At 36.5% G+C, this 21,431-nt stretch overlaps 1 protein-coding gene across 2 annotated transcripts in view; it reads left to right on the top strand.

The window, feature by feature from the left end:
• LOC128227708 (heat shock 70 kDa protein 12A-like) overlaps positions 1-21,254 on the top strand; it is a 44,029-nt gene extending 22,775 nt beyond the window's left edge. Inside the window, exons 1-6 of one of the 2 annotated variants that reach the window (XM_052938479.1) lie at positions 17,019-17,742; positions 18,125-18,243; positions 18,566-18,665; positions 18,974-19,148; positions 19,706-19,840; positions 20,054-21,254. In XM_052938479.1, coding sequence (XP_052794439.1) covers positions 18,131-18,243; positions 18,566-18,665; positions 18,974-19,148; positions 19,706-19,840; positions 20,054-20,979 — 1,449 coding nt within the window. In that variant the 5' untranslated portion in view covers positions 17,019-17,742; positions 18,125-18,130 and the 3' untranslated portion in view covers positions 20,980-21,254. Of the gene's footprint in view, positions 1-17,018; positions 17,743-18,124; positions 18,244-18,565; positions 18,666-18,973; positions 19,149-19,705; positions 19,841-20,053 lie in introns of those variants that run through there. The other variant, XM_052938478.1, reaches the window with a different exon arrangement.
• Positions 21,255-21,431: the final 177 nt, after the last annotated feature.

Raw genomic sequence — 21,431 nt, 5'->3', positions numbered from 1 at the left:
CCCCCCCGCAAACAACCAGGAACAAATAACAAAGACAATCATGCAACGAAACGGCGTTGACAACATGGTGCAACTAAACTCTACCTCATCGACAATACAGAGAGACAGTCAATCGTGTGCCAACACCAATGTAGCAAACGAATTCGCTAGCAACCGAGGACTCGGCAGAGAAAATATTATACCCGTCCGCGTCACCAGAAATGTTGGAAAAACCGACGGGAATATTAAACATTCGCAGAAAAATGCCAAAAGTGCCTCTTATACCAAACCAAGTGAACCTCATACACCGCCTGTAATCCGCCAGAATAACACCGGCACACAGGCACCGCATGAGCAGGGCGGTACATTTTCGCCGTCAAACTATGACGTCATCCTCACTCAGTCTGGTAATGATGTCACACGAGCGCATCCTAACCATGACGCCAATCCGACAACACCAGTCCGAAATGTCCCGGGTGACTTTCCAAGAACCGACGTCATAAAAGCACCGCCAAGCAATGACGTTCAAGGCGTCATTCTTACATCGACACAACATGGCGTCACACATGCACCGCCAAGCCAGACCTTTGGAACTGCTCCACCTAGACACGAAATCACATATGCTCCATCAACATATGCTGTGTACAAAAGTGACTGTGATACGATAGAAAGCCCCTGGTTCTGGCCAAAGAAGATGTATTGTCGCCGATGGTACTCGGAAAGGGCATAGCAAGATAAGTTTAATGACGCTAACAACTACCATGAAAGTAATAATGAATAGTACAATGTAATTTTTTCTCACTTTAGTCATTTCCAATCTAGTAAATATGAGTAATGTAACTCCGACTAAGTGCAATATTCTTACATGGAACGTAAGAGGTGCCATGTCGTCAGCTGGCTCTATAAGTAATCTTCTAGACACTTACGACATCGACATTGCATGCATCTCAGAGCACAAACTTAAGTCACCCAGTGTTACATTTTTAGATACACTACACGCGTCATATAGATATGTCTGTGTCTGTGAACAAGTTGACTTAAACGCTAAATGTGGTAAAGGAGGTGTGAGCATAATGTTTAAGAAATCTCTCTCTCTTTTGTTGTGCAAGAACTTAGAAACATTAAATCCACTCGCTTGACTGGCATTAAATTAACAAGTGTAGAGTCCACTATTGTTACACCTATCTATGTTTTATGCATGTATCTACCATCGGCAAATTATACATTTGATGATTATATAGAATGCTTAATCGAACTACAAAGTATTTATGACATGTATTCTAATGACGGTTTTATAATATTATGTGGAGATGCTAATGTGCAACTGACTGATATTAATGACAGAAGGTCAACTGCATTTAATAACTTTTTATCTGACAAAGTGTATAAACAGAGGAGTGAACTTCACATTTAAGCCGAGTAAAAGAATTCTAGATTATGTTGTATTAGGTAAATCGCAGTTAGATATTGTGTTTGATAGCTATATTGTTAACGATGATTGTTGTGTTGTATCCCATTGAAACCACTGTCTGTTTTCCGTTATATCACTTCACTTTGCCTGATAAACTATTAATTGCATGGAACAAATGTACAGATCAACATTTTAATTCATACGCAGTCGCTCTTGATAACAAACTGTGCAAACTTAGTCTTGATAGTATACGGTTGTGTAATACTGATATACACTCACTCTATGATCATATAATTAGATCAATGTTAGAATGTGCTGAATCAAACTTGCCCATGTCAAAATATAACATGCATGCTAAGCCTTATTGGACTAGTGATGTAAAATGCGCGCATATGATACAAAAAGATGAACGAAAAAAATGGTGTTCTGCAGGAAAACCCAGAGAGCGTGATAATCCACTATATGTCAGTTACAAATCGGCAAAACGAGCATTCATCAACACCCAAAAGGCTGCTATATACAATTGCAATAAAAAGTTTTATAATGATTTAAACGAGGCTGCGGAGTGCGACATGCGTCTATTTTGGTATTTAGTAAAGACGAAACGTACTTCTAGATCGAATCCAATAAATGAGCTAGCTATAAATGGTATCTCATTGAGGCACCCACACCAAATATCAAATGCTTTCCGTGACTACTACTCACAAACTTTCAAACCTAAGAGTGCACCACATTTCGACAACGAATTTCTGAACAAATTAGATTCAGTTAATGAAGAAGTTAATGCATTCATACAATCGAATGACTATGAGTTCGACCCAAGTTTGACAGAAAACGTACAGATCGAAGAGTTAAATAATGCTATTAGAAAAATGAAGATGAGAAAAGCCCCCGGATATGACAAAGTAACGCCGGAGCACATAAAATACGGCGGTAAAACTCTGCGGGCATATATTGCACGACTATTCACGCTAATGATCAAATGCGCTTACGTTCCGGAAGAATGCAAACTTGTTATCATTATCCCAGTTCACAAAGAGGGAAAACCAAGGTCCTCCCCAAGTAGCTACAGACCTATTTCTTTATTGCCGGTGCTATACAAGCTATTTGAAAATGTCATCCATAGCCGTTTGAATACATGGTGTGCTGACAGTAGCATCGACTTCCCTAATAAACAACAAAATGCATACCAAAAGCATATCGGGCCCGTAACAACATCGTTCACCAAGGGTGCATTTGATTCCGTTCGGCACAGTGCCATAATTATGAAAATGAAATCACTTGGTCTAAAAGGCATTTTCCTGAGGCTGATGGTTAATATATATTCATCTCTTAAAGGATGTGTTCTTGCAAATGGAGTCCTATTCGAAACCTTTCCTGTTCTTCAAAGTGTACGGCAAGGCGGAATAATATCAACATGGAGTTATCTCCTCTTCATTGATGAAATACTGTACATCCTTGAAAATAATGGCCATGGTTTAACACTGCATGATATCCCCTACGGGAACCCCACTCTCGCCGATGATCTAACTCTACTTTGCCCGAACAAAATGTCTCTTGAAAATCAACTCGCTGTTGTCCTTGAATACGCCAACAAATGGGGCTATGAATTTAATTTCAGTAAATGCCAACTCGTTATATTCCAGAAAAACATTCCTCGTGAAACAACAGTACCATTTGGGCAGCAAACACTGGTCAGCGTACACTCTGCTAAACACCTCGGTGTGAACTTGAGGTATAATTTAAGTTGCAGTGAAACTTTTTACAATCGTCTACGAAAAGGATACTCCTCCCTTTTCAGTGTACTATCAATTGAAAATTGCGATGTTAACCCTTTGACAATAGCCTCTCTCGTGACAAAAGTTAGCATACTCACAGCACTGTACGGCGTAGAATTATGGTCCAACGTTTCCGCTACATCAATGCTGCGATTAGAAAGATTCAAGCGCCTAGCAGCTAAACGAATTCAACATTTACCGACATCGACACGCACGGATATGGCCCTAAGCATGCTAGGCTGGGTACACAATGGAATACGACATCCATAAACGTAAACTCATGTTCCTCCAAAAACTTTGTACTATGCCCACCTCATTGCTAGCTCGTCAAATATTCAACTATAGACTGAACCTATCCATAGCAAAGGGATTTCAACATCAGACAGGCTACATTCCGGACATAATTTCACTTTTGCAAAAATACAAACTGATTGGGTCTTTGAATGTGTACCTTAAAACATCCATATTCCCAAGTAAAAGTAAGTGGAAACAAATAGTCAATCGAACATTATCACTGTATCACAAAACTCAGTGGCGATGAAGGACTAACTCTGACGAGGATTTCCGAAGATTCCAAAGCGTCCATGAGTCTATTGCCCTATCCATTCTTTGGTTGAATGCACAGTCACGCACGGAAATCATTCACGCCATAAGTGCAACCAAGGCATTAGTTTATAGACAATTTCAACCCGAATACACGTGTAAACTCTGCAAAACTGAAACAAGTGATATTATAATGCATACCATTATCATCTGCTCAAAAACTGGCAGCCTCAGAAAAAACTTTTCTACACGAAACTAAAACATTATGCGGTCAGCACATATATACGTTGCTCGTAAATTCGGATAATGAATATCTAATGCGCTCACTCTTCCAGCCAAACTTCATCACTGCTTTCAGTCTCCCGGAGAAAACTTTTAAGATGTTTCTTAAAAAAGCATTCAAATTTGTTCACGACACTATCAGTCTGTACAATAACAATAATAGTGTGTAAGTGTGATAAAATATTGCTTGCATTTTGTTGCATAAGTACCCTAATATACACATCTTAAACCTGCCACTAAATGCTTATTTTTCGTTTTCGATAAGCTCTTAGTTATATGACGGGTTAATATACAGTATGCATGCGTGTACATATTGAATGCAAAATTTAAAAGATTGGTTCAATCATTATAACCAATCATTTGCAAATAATCATACAACTATATAATATGTATAAGTAATGTACTTTTTGAACATGTATTATTTATATTATTAACTACATTGTATGCCATGTCACTTATATCATATGTTAAACCACTGAAAAGTGGAATAAAAGAGAATATATAAACTGCAGATACCAGTCTTTTTACGATCTTAAGCGTGTTCACAAATTATTCTAGACACTGATTACGAAAATCAACAGTACCCAGTTCCCCGCTGACATCTTCGACAACAAAGACGTGCTCAAGTTTTTAACGAAGTGCGTGCGCCTGTGTTGGTTGATGCAATCACACTACCCGCCCATGTTCCTTGATTTCTCCCACAAACCTGGAGATCCATTCAACAAGGATATTCTGACAGCGTATTCTGCCCGCGGACCAAGGATTGCCTTCATTGTATGGCTCCCGGTAAATCTACACAAGGGCGGACCTCTCGTCTCCAAGGGATACGCAGAAGGAAAAAAACCATGAATTGCCTCAATGATTAGATGTTGTCTTGCCAGCAGTGCTTTATTTGCACGCGTTTTACTAGAAGTTTGACTATGCCGTTTACATGGAGCCTATCATATTCAAGCTGACAGTTGTCTTAAAATATATTTAATAAGTAGTGTCCGCAACAAAGTCTAAGTGAGTGTTTTGTAGTATCTGCTACACAGTAAGTGAGTGTTTTGTAGTATCTGCTACACAGTTAGTGAGTGTTTTGTAGTATCTGCTACACAGTTAGTGAGTGTTTTGTAGTATCTGCTACACAGTTAGTGAGTGTTTTGTAGTATCTGCTACACAGTTAGTGAGTGTTTTGTAGTATCTGCTACACAGTTAGTGAGTGTTTTGTAGTATCTGCTACGCAGTTAGTGAGTGTTTTGTAGTATCTGCTACACAGTTAGTGAGTGTTTTGTAGTATCTGCTACACAGTAAGTGAGTGTTTTGTAGTATCTGCTACACAGTTAGTGAGTGTTTTGTAGTATCTGCTACACAGTTAGTGAGTGTTTTGTAGTATCTGCTACACAGTTAGTGAGTGTTTTGTAGTATCTGCTACGCAGTTAGTGAGTGTTTTGTAGTATCTGCTACGCAGTTAGTGAGTGTTTTGTAGTATTTGTCACACAGTGTACATGAATGCATTTCAATCTCTGCTGCACAGAGTAAGTGAGTGTTGTGTAGTATCTGCTTCGCAGACAAAATGAGTGTTCTGTAGTATCTGCTACAGTGACTAAGTGAGTGTTTGTAATATCTGCTACACTGACTAAGTGACTGTTGTGTAGTATTTTCTACATTGACTAAGTGAATGTTTGTAGTATATGCAACATTGACTAAGTGAATGTTTTGAAGTATATGCTACACTGACTAAGTGAATGTTTTGTAGTATCTGCTACACTGACTAAGTGAGTGTTTTGTAGTATTTTCTACACTGACTAAGTGAATGTTTTGTAGTATCTGCTACACTGACTAAGTGAGTGTTTGTAGTATCTGCTACACTGACTAAGTGAATGTTTTGTAGTATCTGCTACACTGACTAAGTGAATGTTTTGTAGTATCTGCTACACTGACTAAGTGAATGTTTTGTAGTATCTGCTACACTGACTAAGTGAGTGTTTGTAGTATATGCTACACTGACTACGTGAGTGGTTTGTGGTATCTGCTTCACTGACTAAGTGAGTGTTTGTAGTATATGCTACACTGACTAAGTGAGTATTCTGTACTATTTGCTACACTGACTAAGTGAGTGTTTGTAGTATATGCTATACTGACTAAGTGAGTGTTTGTAGTATATGCTACACTGACTAAGTGAGTGTTTGTAGTATATGCTACACTGACTAAGTGAGTGTTTTGTAGTATCTGCTTCACTGACTAAGTGAGTGTTTGTAGTATATGCTACACTGACTGAGTGAGTGTTTGTAGTATCTGCTTCACTGACTAAGTGAGTGTTTGTAGTATATTCTACACTGACTAAGTGAGTGTTTTGTAGTATCTGCTACACTGACTATGTGAACGTTTTGTAGTATCTGCTACACTGACTAAGTGAATGTTTTGTAGTATCTGCTACACTGACTAAGTGAGTGTTTGTAGTATATGCTACAATGACTACGTGAGTGTTTTGTAGTATCTGCTTCACTGACTAAGTGAGTGTTTGTAGTATATGCTACACTGACTAAGTGAGTGTTCTGTAGTATCTGCTACACTGACTAAGTGAGTGTTTGTAGTATCTGCTACACTGACTAAGTGAATGTTTTGTAGTATCTGCTACACTGACTAAGTGAGTGTTCTGTAGTATCTGCTACACTGACTAAGTGAATGTTTTGTAGTATCTGCTTCACTGACTAAGTGAGTGTTTGTAGTATATGCTTCACTGACTAAGTGAGTGTTTGTAGTATATTCTACACTGACTAAGTGTGTGTTTGTAATCTCTGCTACACTGACTACGTGAGTGTTTTGTAGTATCTGCTACACTGACTAAGTGAGTGTTCTGTAGTATCTGCTACACTGACTAAGTGAATGTTTTGTAGTATCTGCTTCACTGACTAAGTGAGTGTTTGTAGTATATGCTTCACTGACTAAGTGAGTGTTTGTAGTATATTCTACACTGACTAAGTGTGTGTTTGTAATCTCTGCTACACTGACTACGTGAGTGTTTTGTAGTATCTGCTACACTGACTAAGTGAGTGTTCTGTAGTATCTGCTTCACTGACTACGTGAGTGTTTTGTAGTATCTGCTACACTGACTAAGTGAGTGTTTGTAGTATATGCTACACTGACTAAGTGAGTGTTTTGTAGTATCTGATTCACTGACTAAGTGAGTGTTTGTAGTATCTGCTACACTGACTAAGTGAGTGTTCTGTAGTATCTGCTACACTAACTAAGTGAGTGTTTGTAGTATATGCTACACTGACTAAGTGAGTGTTTTATAGTATCTGCTACACTGACTAAGTGAGTGTTTGTAGTATCTGCTACAATGACTACGTGAGTGTTTCGTAGTATCTGCTACACTGACTAAGTGAGTGTTTTGCAGTATCTGCTTCACTGACTAAGTGAGTGTTTGTAGTATCTGCTACACTGACTAAGTGAGTGTTAGTAGTATATGCTACACTGACTAAGTGAGTGTTTTGAAGTATCTGCTTCACTGACTACGTGAATGTTTTGTAGTTACTGCTTCACTGACTACGTGAATGTTTTGTTGTATTTGCTACTCTGACTTAGTGAATGTTTTGTAGTTACTGCTTCACTGACTAAGTGAGTGTTTGTAGTATATGCTTCACTGACTAAGTGAGTGTTTGTAGTATATTATACACTGACTAAGTGTGTGTTTGTAATCTCTGCTACACTGACTACGTGAGTGTTTTGTAGTTTCTGCTACACTGACTAAGTGAGTGTTTTGTAGTATCTGCTTCACTGACTACGTGAGTTTTTTGTAGTATCTGCTACACTGACTAAGTGAGTGTTTTGTAGTATCTGATTCACTGACTAAGTGAGTGTTTTGTAGTATTTGTCACACAGTGTACATGAATGCATTTCAATCTCTGCTGCACAGAGTAAGTGAGTGTTGTGTAGTATCTGCTTCGCAGACAAAATGAGTGTTCTGTAGTATCTGCTACAGTGACTAAGTGAGTGTTTGTAATATCTGCTACACTGACTAAGTGACTGTTGTGTAGTATTTTCTACATTGACTAAGTGAATGTTTGTAGTATATGCAACATTGACTAAGTGAATGTTTTGAAGTATATGCTACACTGACTAAGTGAATGTTTTGTAGTATCTGCTACACTGACTAAGTGAGTGTTTTGTAGTATTTTCTACACTGACTAAGTGAATGTTTTGTAGTATCTGCTACACTGACTAAGTGAGTGTTTGTAGTATCTGCTACACTGACTAAGTGAATGTTTTGTAGTATCTGCTACACTGACTAAGTGAATGTTTTGTAGTATCTGCTACACTGACTAAGTGAATGTTTTGTAGTATCTGCTACACTGACTAAGTGAGTGTTTGTAGTATATGCTACACTGACTACGTGAGTGGTTTGTGGTATCTGCTTCACTGACTAAGTGAGTGTTTGTAGTATATGCTACACTGACTAAGTGAGTATTCTGTACTATTTGCTACACTGACTAAGTGAGTGTTTGTAGTATATGCTATACTGACTAAGTGAGTGTTTGTAGTATATGCTACACTGACTAAGTGAGTGTTTGTAGTATATGCTACACTGACTAAGTGAGTGTTTTGTAGTATCTGCTTCACTGACTAAGTGAGTGTTTGTAGTATATGCTACACTGACTAAGTGAGTGTTTGTAGTATCTGCTTCACTGACTAAGTGAGTGTTTGTAGTATATTCTACACTGACTAAGTGAGTGTTTTGTAGTATCTGCTACACTGACTATGTGAACGTTTTGTAGTATCTGCTACACTGACTAAGTGAATGTTTTGTAGTATCTGCTACACTGACTAAGTGAGTGTTTGTAGTATATGCTACAATGACTACGTGAGTGTTTTGTAGTATCTGCTTCACTGACTAAGTGAGTGTTTGTAGTATATGCTACACTGACTAAGTGAGTGTTCTGTAGTATCTGCTACACTGACTAAGTGAGTGTTTGTAGTATCTGCTACACTGACTAAGTGAATGTTTTGTAGTATCTGCTACACTGACTAAGTGAGTGTTCTGTAGTATCTGCTACACTGACTAAGTGAATGTTTTGTAGTATCTGCTTCACTGACTAAGTGAGTGTTTGTAGTATATGCTTCACTGACTAAGTGAGTGTTTGTAGTATATTCTACACTGACTAAGTGTGTGTTTGTAATCTCTGCTACACTGACTACGTGAGTGTTTTGTAGTATCTGCTACACTGACTAAGTGAGTGTTCTGTTGTATCTGCTACACTGACTAAGTGAATGTTTTGTAGTATCTGCTTCACTGACTAAGTGAGTGTTTGTAGTATATGCTTCACTGACTAAGTGAGTGTTTGTAGTATATTCTACACTGACTAAGTGTGTGTTTGTAATCTCTGCTACACTGACTACGTGAGTGTTTTGTAGTATCTGCTACACTGACTAAGTGAGTGTTCTGTAGTATCTGCTTCACTGACTACGTGAGTGTTTTGTAGTATCTGCTACACTGACTAAGTGAGTGTTTGTAGTATATGCTACACTGACTAAGTGAGTGTTTTGTAGTATCTGATTCACTGACTAAGTGAGTGTTTGTAGTATCTGCTACACTGACTAAGTGAGTGTTCTGTAGTATCTGCTACACTAACTAAGTGAGTGTTTGTAGTATATGCTACACTGACTAAGTGAGTGTTTTATAGTATCTGCTACACTGACTAAGTGAGTGTTTGTAGTATCTGCTACAATGACTACGTGAGTGTTTCGTAGTATCTGCTACACTGACTAAGTGAGTGTTTTGCAGTATCTGCTTCACTGACTAAGTGAGTGTTTGTAGTATCTGCTACACTGACTAAGTGAGTGTTAGTAGTATATGCTACACTGACTAAGTGAGTGTTTTGAAGTATCTGCTTCACTGACTACGTGAATGTTTTGTAGTTACTGCTTCACTGACTACGTGAATGTTTTGTTGTATTTGCTACTCTGACTTAGTGAATGTTTTGTAGTTACTGCTTCACTGACTAAGTGAGTGTTTGTAGTATATGCTTCACTGACTAAGTGAGTGTTTGTAGTATATTATACACTGACTAAGTGTGTGTTTGTAATCTCTGCTACACTGACTACGTGAGTGTTTTGTAGTTTCTGCTACACTGACTAAGTGAGTGTTTTGTAGTATCTGCTTCACTGACTACGTGAGTTTTTTGTAGTATCTGCTACACTGACTAAGTGAGTGTTTTGTAGTATCTGATTCACTGACTAAGTGAGTGTTTGTAGTATCTGCTACACTGACTAAGTGAGTGTTCTGTAGTATCTGCAACACTGACTAAGTGAGTGTTTGTAGTATATGCTACACTGACTAAGTGAGTGTTTTGTAGTATCTGCTACACTGACTAAGTGAGTGTTTGTAGTATCTGCTACAATGACTACGTGAGTGTTTTGTAGTATCTGCTACACTGACTAAGTGAGTGTTTTGCAGTATCTGCTTCACTGACTAAGTGAGTGTTTGTAGTATCTGCTTCACTGACTAAGTGAGTGTTTGTAGTATATGCTACACTGACTACGTGAGTGTTTTGAAGTATCTGCTTCACTGACTAAGTGAATGTTTTGTAGTTACTGCTTCACTGACTACGTGAATATTTTGTAGTATTTGCTACTCTGACTAAGTGAATGTTTTGTAGTTACTGCTACGCTGACTAAGTGAATGTTTTTTAGTATTTGCTACTCTGACTAAGTGAATGTTTAGTAGTTACTGCTACGCTGACTAAGTGAATGTTTTTTAGTATTTGCTACTCTGACTAAGTGAATGGTTTGTAGTTACTGCTACGCTGACTAAGTGAATGTTTTGTAGTATATGCTACACTGACTAAGTGAATGTTTTGTAGTATCTGCTACACTGACTAAGTGAGTGTTTGTAGTGTATGCTATACTGACTAAGTGAATGTTTTGTAGTATCTGCTTCACTGACTAAGTGAGTGTTTGTAGTATATGCTACACTGACTAAGTGAGTGTTTGTAGTATATGCTACACTGACTAAGTGAATATTTTGTAGTATATGCTACACTGACTAAGTGAGTGTTTATAGTATATGCTACACTGACTAAGTGAATGTTTTGTAGTGTCTGCTACACTGACTAAGTGAGTGTTTGTAGTATCTGCTTCACTGACTAAGTGAGTGTTTGTAGTATCTGCTTCACTGACTAAGTGAGTGTTTGTAGTATCTGCTTCACTGACTAAGTGAGTGTTTGTAGTATATGCTTCACTGACTAAGTGAGTGTTTGTAGTATCTGCTTCACTGACTAAGTGAGTGTTCTGTAGTATCTGCTACACCGACTAAGTGAGTGTTTTGAAGTATCTGCTTCACTGACTACGTGAATGTTTTGTAGTATTTGCTATTCTGACTAAGTGAGTGTTTCACAGGTGTTCGTCACATAGCCTGGATACAGTAATACATTCTTTTTTTAAATATTTTTTTTTTATTTTTAATATTTTTTTTTTAATTTATTTATTTCTGTCAAGATAGTGAACACATGTCATTTAAAAAAATTATTCCACAATTTTTCATGAAAGTAAAATTAGTTTAATATATAAATAAATATAAGGTAAACATGTGCAAAAATTCATCAATTCCAAACGGACCTTATCAATAGAGCATAGTTCCTAAAATAATTGAGATAATCTAATAATTTTTACTGTTCTGATAAGGTAAGATTCCCATCTGCAAGAAAAATATAGCTTTTATGCTAGTAAGATTGATCTTTACGCATATTCAAACAAAATGCACCGACCAGAAGCTGAAATTTGCCATTACGAAAGAACCGGGAGAAAGGAACGCATTTTATTCGACAACAAACGTGCAATTTCTTTTGCGTAGTATTGCAGATGTAGATGCGCGCATGCGCTCTAGGGTTACTGTGTGATATGAAATCAGAAATAAAGTATGTTAAATTTTAAATTTAAGGAATAAAATGTGATATTTACAAAATTGTATTGAGATTTAAACACCACACATTTAAAATACAAGTATTTCTGTTTTGTGGCCAATTCAAATGGAATAAAAACCTAGAAAAAATGATGATAAATTTATCAGTCGAAATATTGTTATTCCTAACACAAAAGAAACTACAGAGCTAAATTCGTTCTGGAAAACGGTAGCTTACCGTCAACTGTGGTTCTGTTAAAGCTGCACTATCACAGATATATTAATATAAATATCTGCAAACCAATGATAACAGTTTGCTGACAAAAAATCACATCACAGATTGTCATATTTCCGTTCGAAAATCAATGTTTTATGGCTTAAACCGTTACTAACGGTTTAAGAAAATTGCATAAAACATATTTTTTTACCTTAAATATAAAATTCTGCGACCATTTTTTTGTCAACCGTCTTAAATAATTGGTTTCCATGGACTTTCGCAAAAATCGGCTCGTTCCAAGACAAAAAATAAAAAGTTGTCAAAACGTTCAATCTGTGAGAGTGCAACTTTAAAATATTGAACCCATATTTCATTGTCAGTTACAAAAGTTGCATTTTTTCGATCAGAGTTTCTTTGACAATAAAGTTTAAAGTAAAAAGTAAAAAATGATGTATTTTGGGATCTCTCAACTTACCATGTAAGAAATTTTCATTTCACATTTGTAATTGAAACAGTTTATATTTATTGGGTGTTTTACAACAAAGTCAAGACACTAATGATAAGTTAATACGTCTGCAAGCATACGGTCGGTGGGTTGGTCGCGCGCTCTTTTGACAAAAGTTGTGGCGCCAAATACTTCCACAGTTTAACGGGGCTAGACACCAGATGGTTTAAAAATCGGCAATTACAGTATTTCCTCAAAACAAGCATAGAATTGTCAATGCGACTTAATAGGGGGCCGATAATACTTAACATGGTTGAAATAATGGACGCAACAATCATGTTGCTGCCTCACATGTGTTTGCCCGTTTAAAATAGCGCATAATGGATTCCCAGTATAAAACATATCTGTTCATGAGCGCAGATGGCTCAAGACCACAGTTATCTGCCCCCCGTTGACAACAGTTATCTGCCCCCCGTTGACCAAGATCCGGATGTGAATACAGAAAAAAAGAGTGCTTGTGTTCAAGTATCAATATTTTATTAAAATTGAATGCAAAAGAAGCAAAAAATGTTCTTTTTGCAGAGAACTTGACTGAATTTGACACTCTATTGCACAAATTGATAGTTTTCAATGTAAATATTGGAAAAATCATAGCTTGTGGAAGTCTGAAAATTAGTTGTTTGTAGCCGATTGACTCCCTGGCGGAAGGGTTATGTATTTGAACTCAATTTTGACAGTCGGGTCAATGGTCACCATGGTGTTTTCTTGTGATTATATTTTGTGTCTTGAATTGTTCTAGAGATGCCATGTCCATGTTTTTCAATTGGGGTGTGTATAAAGTCAAAAGCCAGGTTAGTGTCTATATGAAACATATAGTAAAAATAACTGTGGTCTCACGCCAGATAAATAAACAAACGCTATTTATTAAACTTACTGGGATCTACGTGATAGAATACCGTAGTAAATTTCGAATGGGGAAAATGCGCAAAAACTGCGAAGATGCATACCCATTGTGTATTTCGATGTAGATTTTACATCAAGCAGCAGTAGCAGGCTTTGTTTCGCTCCGGGCCTCTGTGAATTTATAGTTCAATATTAGAAGTGCTGATTTAAACCATCACAATTGACCTCTAAAGAGAAAATCTGAGAAATTGTCTAATAAACTGACATGGAATGGGGAAAATGCGAAAAACTGAGAAGATGCATGTATCGTAAGCAATGTGATACCTCAATAAGTGAGATTCAATGTGTTGTACACAACGATGTCAATTTTATGTAAGCTTTTGACCATTTATTTCTTGAGTGTCAATCTCCTTTAAGAGGTAGATACACGCTACCACAACAATGTGTAGTACTGTCTCATGTATTTAAAATTTTAAATGACCCAGTCAAGTATCCGTGTAACATTGAAAATGAGATTACACATTTGGTAACATTGGAGTTTGTGGAACGAACTTCTCTCACTGTTTGACAGGTATCACTATACTTGCAGTGCCGTAGCTACACTGAGGCACACCGAGGCAGCTGCTTTGTTTTTGTTTTTGGGGGCATATAACAATTTCTAAAGCTCTAAAAATAACTTTTTCGACTTACTTCATTTGCCTCAATGTACACAAACCATCAACCAAAGATACTCCAGAATGCAGGAAATCGCTACTTGCAAAAAAAAATCCGGGGGGGGGGCATGCCCCCGGACCCCCATAGACCGTTCTGCCTCGGTGTTGTTTTAAGTCTGGCTACGGCACTGACCTGATACATATTATTGACATGTTTTGTACTAGTGCCGGCGTGTTTTAGAGTTATGTGACCTTGAATATGGGTTTCACACTTTAGGATATGTTTGTTGGGCGAAATACAATGTAAGAGGTGCATCTTTGATAATTGGATCACATTCATTACCAAACATCTTTGAATTCAAACCATTTTTGTCAATGAAAATGCAATCAGCCAATTTTGCTAAAATTTGAATAAAACAAAGCTGTCCATTCCCAAATCTTGTAAACTTCAACATTAGGTATGGAATAAAGAGGGAAAAGTGGTATGCACATTTTTTTTACTTCACCGCGTTCTGTTCTGATGTCACTGACTGGACACGTTTATATTTTGATGCATGCTTTCAGCATTTCCCATAAACGGCGTAATATGACACGGTAGAATCCCCAAATATTTTTTCATAAAATTCCGTTTAATAATGCGTTTCGGACAAACTATGTTTTAAGAGAAATTATATTTAAAACCGAATACGATGCATTGCGATGTAGTTTTTACGTAAAGCAGCAGTAAGCTGGACATCATTGAGAAAAATTCAAACCATAACCCAGTGGCAGACTTTGTTTCGCTCCGGGCTTCTGTGAATTTATAGTTCAACATTAGAAGTGCTGATTTAAACCATTAAACACAATTGACCTTAAAAGAGAAAATCTGAGAAACCGTCTAATACACTGGCATAAATTATAGAAATCCTTAACCAAGCTCGTTGGAATAATTCCCCGCGGTCAGTGTGTATCCTGCCCCATATTGCATAATTATTGTATATGGACCTTAAAGGGGAACCTAAACGTTACTCCTAAGTCAAAGTTACAGCTTTGTTAAAGTCTTCATTCGAAGCAAAATATAGCCTTCCGACGTAACATTTATGACGTAATTTAGCACGTAGTATACACACACTGATGGAGCGGCCTACCTTGGCCTGTATGCGCCTATTCTTTTGTATGCAGATCGTCAAAATTGGACGTAAACTTAATATACAGACATTTGAAAAACAATAGTCCATTGTCCTTGAACGAAATAAAAAAAAGCAAACACCAAGTATATGTCACCTTGTCTTATTGACACAAGTTTAACAAGCAAGCATTGGTGATAAAATAGACTGACTGAAATATACTCTTTAAAACTGTTTTAGTTTATTCGTTAGAATCGATATATAATCGATAAAAAATATATACATACATTTATATGTAAAATTGATGAACGGAAAATTTGAAAAACCCTCGATTGTCATTGGCCAAAGTATAAGTCCTCCTATGTCACCGAGTTTTCAAACACATATGAGTACAGTTACCTAAATGTCTTTATTAAAGGCAAAATAGAAAGGAGATAAAACAGCACTCATTCATACGTCCATTCGTTCGCCCTTAAAAGACATCGTACTATTTAAGTTAAAAAATGGTTTTCATTTTGGTGTTTTTATGCATATTCTTTTTACCATAATTTCATAAAATGTTGACTTAGGCAATTTTCGGAAGTAAAGGCGGGGGTGGAGAACATTATACATAACATTTTCTTTAAATTTATTATATTTTGATGCCTTATTATATTTCTTTTAATGAGAAAAAAAAATGTAAGAATAGAGTCAGATATGTGCCAACATAACTATGTTCCCCGTAATTGCTCACTATTTTAAATGAAAACGTTGTGTTGATCGTTCGCGGATCCAGGGGATCGCATCATGGGATTAAGGGAAATATAAGCAAGTGCCCCGAGGGCAGATTTAATTGACGCATGTGTATTAAACGCGTTCTTAATTTAAGGGCCTGCAGCGATGCAAAAGTCGATTGAAGGACCAAAAATTAAAATGTTTATAAGATCAATTACTATTTAGTTTTAAGGTTCAATATTTAACAAGCATGATTCATATCCGTTGCACAATAAAAAGCTGTAATAAGGAGTTGAGCATTTATAACGAAATAATATTTTATTAGATGTTCAATCAAAAAGCATTTACTTTTCCCGGAAATGTCTTAATACAAAAATAACATGTTTATGAGTCCAATTTATCGGAACTGCCCAATCAACAATGTCTTGGGATGTTGTGTTGATTGCAGCTATTTTAAATAAGATATATGCATTTTTGTAACCGGAAATGAATTCCATCCTCTATTTTTCATTATTACTTTGTTGTTTATGTCAAAATGCCCCAGCCTACATATTTAACAATGTCTTGAGAGTTAATGATGGTATCTTGTTAAATAAGAAAGTTATTCAGACTTCAGACTTTTCCGAAATAATGTGAATGCTGCTTAATCCAAAATCTGATGAAATTTTCTTTTGTAAAATTTGTTTAACTCCTTACTACCCCAAAACATGTCACAAAGAATATATGTTTCATTCCCCAAAATGATCGCTCCTCAAATAAATAAAACATGAACTTTTTAAACGTTTTAGTTTTTGACCTTCCCCACCCACTTTTGCCCTTAAATACGTACAAAACAATGACCATATAATCTACTTTACATTTTCGACTTCTTCATATCTTCTATTTTGTTATCATAACATGTGTATTGCTTGCCATGTGATATTATGTGATATATATTAAGGTTTATCATTTGTCACGTAGATTGCCGGTTGTAACAAATGAAACCGTGGCAATAAAATGTGAATGTGAATGTATATATATGTGTTTGTAAAATCTAACAATACTTTACGTTTAAATTACAAAAAGATTTCGGTATTTGAATGTTATCGATTGAGACATTATGTATGTTAAATGCGCCGCGATAAAGCTTCCAATAACAACGAATACTTATTTACTTCCTGGTCGAGAAATCTTTGATCATATTGACTATATATACTGTATATGCGTTGTTATTGACATTAAACCAGTATTGGCAAATCAGGATATATACCTAAATATTAAATAAATATATCAACATTTATCAGATTGTTTTTCAAACTGAGTAATCATTGTTGAAAACGAAACTCATAGGAAAGTGATAAAGACATTGAATAAGGCTAATAATTAAGGACGAAATCGAAAGTAGAAAAATCATTTCCCATTATAAGTGATTTATTGGAATGCATTTGAAATAAATAGGACTTATACGTGCTATTTTAACACACACAAAGGAGGAATAATTATGTCTAGCTCGTCTAAAACGAAGAAAACCGTCTCTAACAAGTTGGTAGTAGCAGCTATCGACTTTGGTACTACGTTTTCTGGGTTCGCGTATTCCATGAACCACGACTTTAATGAAAACCCATCTAAAGTGAGCACCAACACAAACTGGGTAGCTGGGGGACAATTAATTTCCAGTAAAACGCCGACCGTGCTTTTACTAAACCCCGATAGGACATTCAAGGCGTTTGGATATGAAGCGGAAGGTCAATACGGAGACCTTGCGGCGCAGGACGCTGAGAGAGACGATGGAAAATTATTGCACAAAGAGCACTTCTACTTCAGAAGATTCAAGATGAAATTGTACAAAAGTAAGATTTTGTAGTTGAACATGAGTGTCGGTCTATTTTACTATTTAACACGATGATTAAACAATTGCCACTACTCTTGACGAGCTGATAAGATATCAGCCTTAACGTACTGAAATAGCTTGATAAACTACACAGTGAATTAAGCGCACAGGTAAGCATTAAATTTGATCGGTTTGTCAGCATTTTTATGCTACCGTCAGGTGCGTAGAGCTCTGCCTGTACGCGAGTACGCGGCTGAATGCACATGGTTTTGACAATATTTTTTTGTCAGCACTAAATAAAGCACAACAGAACGCTCAAAACGCAACAGCTTGAAATATTGTTTTCAAAATTTCCTATGGGTCATGCCCCCGACCTTTTTAAATTAGTTTACTTCTTTCAGAATTTAATGAGGAGTACAGAGATTGAAGACGAACAAGGGAGAAAGATGAATGCGATAGAAGTATTCAGCATCTGTATAAAATACTTGTCGGACGAGTTCAGAAAACTTATTAATCAAAGGTAGGTTAAATATCAAATGCGATTTTAATCAACATAAGTCAAACCCTCTAGCCATTTGCAAAACTACATATTGTTTACCTAAATGGCCACAAGGAAGGAAAATTATCAATATTTTGTAATGGAATATAACCTATATTAAACCATGATTGAAAGCATTCGTAGTTACGTGTGTGACAGTAATGCCATCTTAAAAACTGTTTTTCGGAATTGCTTTTCGTTCCGTTAAAAAACATTTCCAACTTGTACCAAACATATTACAACAAAGATTATCCCCTTATGAATGTCATTTAACTGATAAACAAAAGCGTACATACTGTTTCAGAGTTACACAGATAAAAGAAACAGACATTCATTGGGTGATTACAGTTCCCGCCATATGGAACGACTCCTCAAAGCAGTTTATGAGGGAAGCAGCGGAGAAGGTAGCTACTTTTGAAATGAATAAATAAATAAATAAATAAAGGAATCAGTTACTAGTATTTCGAAAAAAATGACACCATTAACCTAAAAATTCAAAGCTAAGTCGCCAAGCGCCTATATAAAGTTGTTATGAAATGTAATGCCGCTCTCCTAAAGCGAAATTGTAAATCGATAGAAAACAGCACTAGCAAGACGCGACGCACTGGGCGTTAAACTGGTTTCGGGAACTCAAACTGTTAACATTTGTTTAAATACCAATATATTTTACGAGTATAGACAATTTCGTTTACCGCATAAATGTCATACACAGACCGGCCTTGATGGTAGCCGCCTAACGATAGCACTGGAACCTGAAGCAGCCTCGCTTTTCTGTATGCATGTTCCTGTTGACAAGATGGCAATTACTGGAAAACCTGCTGACAAAAAGTCGTCGGAGATTAGTGCTTTTCCGAAAGGAACGAAGTATATGGTAGTTGATGCAGGAGGTAAGCGTTTAATGTTCCTTAAACAAGTTCGAACATTTTATTTAAAACATTTCTATAACATTTTAACTACTAAAGCTGTTCAGTGGGCACATGTTTTCTTTGAATTATGTAAAAGGATTTGTCTTATGATATGAAAGAATGATATATGAGTACCAGCCCAGTACTCGTTCATGCAGGTTTGGCCTCATGCGAAAACTAGTTATGGGAGTCAAACAGGTATTATAGGAACTTGTCACATATTTTATGTTGGTAACATTGTGTATGAAGTTATTGAAATCCAGTAAATTTACTCTCTTATATGAACAAAGTCAAACTGTCAGATAATCATTTGAACGGAATTTGGTAATCCAGCCCTAAAATACATCAATTTTCAATAGTGTTACCCAGGCTTTTCCTGAAAAAAGAGCCCCTCCCGTCACATTTTTAATAAAACTTAACAATAGAGCTAATTTTGTGTATCTGTTATTATTGTTACAAATATTTTTGCACATTTTACACGAACTAATTTTTTTTTTTATATAAGATATCATATGTATATTTTCTTCTCAAATGTTTAGGCGGCACAATTGACATCACTGTCCACGAGGTAATTGACGAAGACCACCTGAAGGAGCTCAACTGGGCCAGTGGTGGGGCGTGGGGTGGTACTATGGTGGACAAGGCATTCGAGGACTTCATTATTAAAATATTTGGTATATATTTGGTCATTGTTATTACAAATACAGCGTTATATTGTTTATATATCTTGGTTACGTTGGACTAGAATACATTGGAGACTAAAGTATCATACGTGTTTTAATGAAACACAATATGAATATGTCGTATATTGAATGATTGAACACAGGGTCCATTGAATGTTTGTTTCAGAGCCTGTTGATGACATTATGTTTTATGGTTCTTTACAGGAGGTAAAAGTTACGAAGAATTCAAGAAAAATCACGTTGACGATTTAGTAGACCTACAGAGGGAATTTGAATTAAAGAAACGAAGTATTTCAGTGAGTAAAGTAGGAAAAGAAACGCTCAAACTACCTGTGACCCTGTGTGAGGTATATACAAAGTTGACGAAGAAGAGTCTACAAGATGCTATCAAAGACAATAAAGAATTTGCAGGGAAAATTGCCTATTCAGCTGGGAAATTGAGGGTTGACTGTGATGTTATGAGAAGCTGGTTTAAGGAATCTTGTGAAAAGACGATTGACCATGTCCGTAAATTGTTGAAACAACCAGCGAGCGCTGGAACAAACACAATTTTGATGGTCGGTGGATTTTCCGAGTCTATGATGCTCCAAGAACAAATGAAAGCTGCCTTTGGCGATAAAAGGTTAATCATACCTGAAGATGCTGGATTGGCTGTGCTGAAAGGTGCCGTTATTTTTGGACACGATCCGTTGACGATTGCTTCGAGGATTGCCAAATGTTCCTATGGTATTTGCGTGTATCGGGACTTTAACCCTTCTGAGCATCCCCAAAATAAACTTGTACGGCTCGGGAGCAGAAAAAAATGTAAGGATATCTTCGCAAGACATGTGAAAAAAGGGGACGAATTAGTCGTTGGCCAAGCACAATCAACTTCGCGGTATTCGAAACTAGAAGAAGACCAGATATCCCTTGATTTTGACATATATACGTCCCCGGAAGATAACCCAAAGTTTGTTGATGGTACCGACTGCACATTCCTCGGGAAACTCGAGGTAGAAGTTCCGCATGAGAAAAGTAGAGAGATAGGGGTGTTCGTCAGCATGATATTTGGCGGCACAGAACTGACTGTAATAGCGAAGGAGGAGAAAAGTGGAAAAATTAAGAAAGCCACGTTTAATTTTCTGAAATAAAGTGTATTATTTGTGTAATTAAGTTTAGAAACTTTGAAACACATGTATATTGTGTAAGAATGTGAAACCTTTTATTTACTATGATCTTATGTTTTGAATGTTTAACGGTAATTGCAAGTTGTTTGTGTTTGTAACTTCTGTTATTGTTGGTTGTAAAAAGCGATAACTTTGTATTTGTTTTTTGTTATATTGTCTGTCAATATTAGTACATTGAACCCTTAAGGTTTGTGAAATATTTGCAAATTACATGGATTAAATAAAGAATCAAAGCGTTATTAAGCAAGTTTTATTTTCTTTAAGGGGCTCGCTTATGTTTTGTTAAATGCACTCCTTTTAATGACGATATTAAGTGTGGGAAATCATAAGTTGCTTTTAAACTAACATACTGACGGGCGGAACTCTTCAAAAGACGTTGAAATATATACTCAAATCTGGGGCGGTTCCAGGAATTG

The sequence above is a fragment of the Mya arenaria genome, chromosome 3, assembly GCF_026914265.1.
Source record: "Mya arenaria isolate MELC-2E11 chromosome 3, ASM2691426v1".
NCBI classification, from domain to species: domain Eukaryota; kingdom Metazoa; phylum Mollusca; class Bivalvia; order Myida; family Myidae; genus Mya; species Mya arenaria.
The sequence above is the reverse complement of the archived record's forward strand: the minus strand, read 5'-3'. Positions and strand labels throughout refer to the sequence as shown.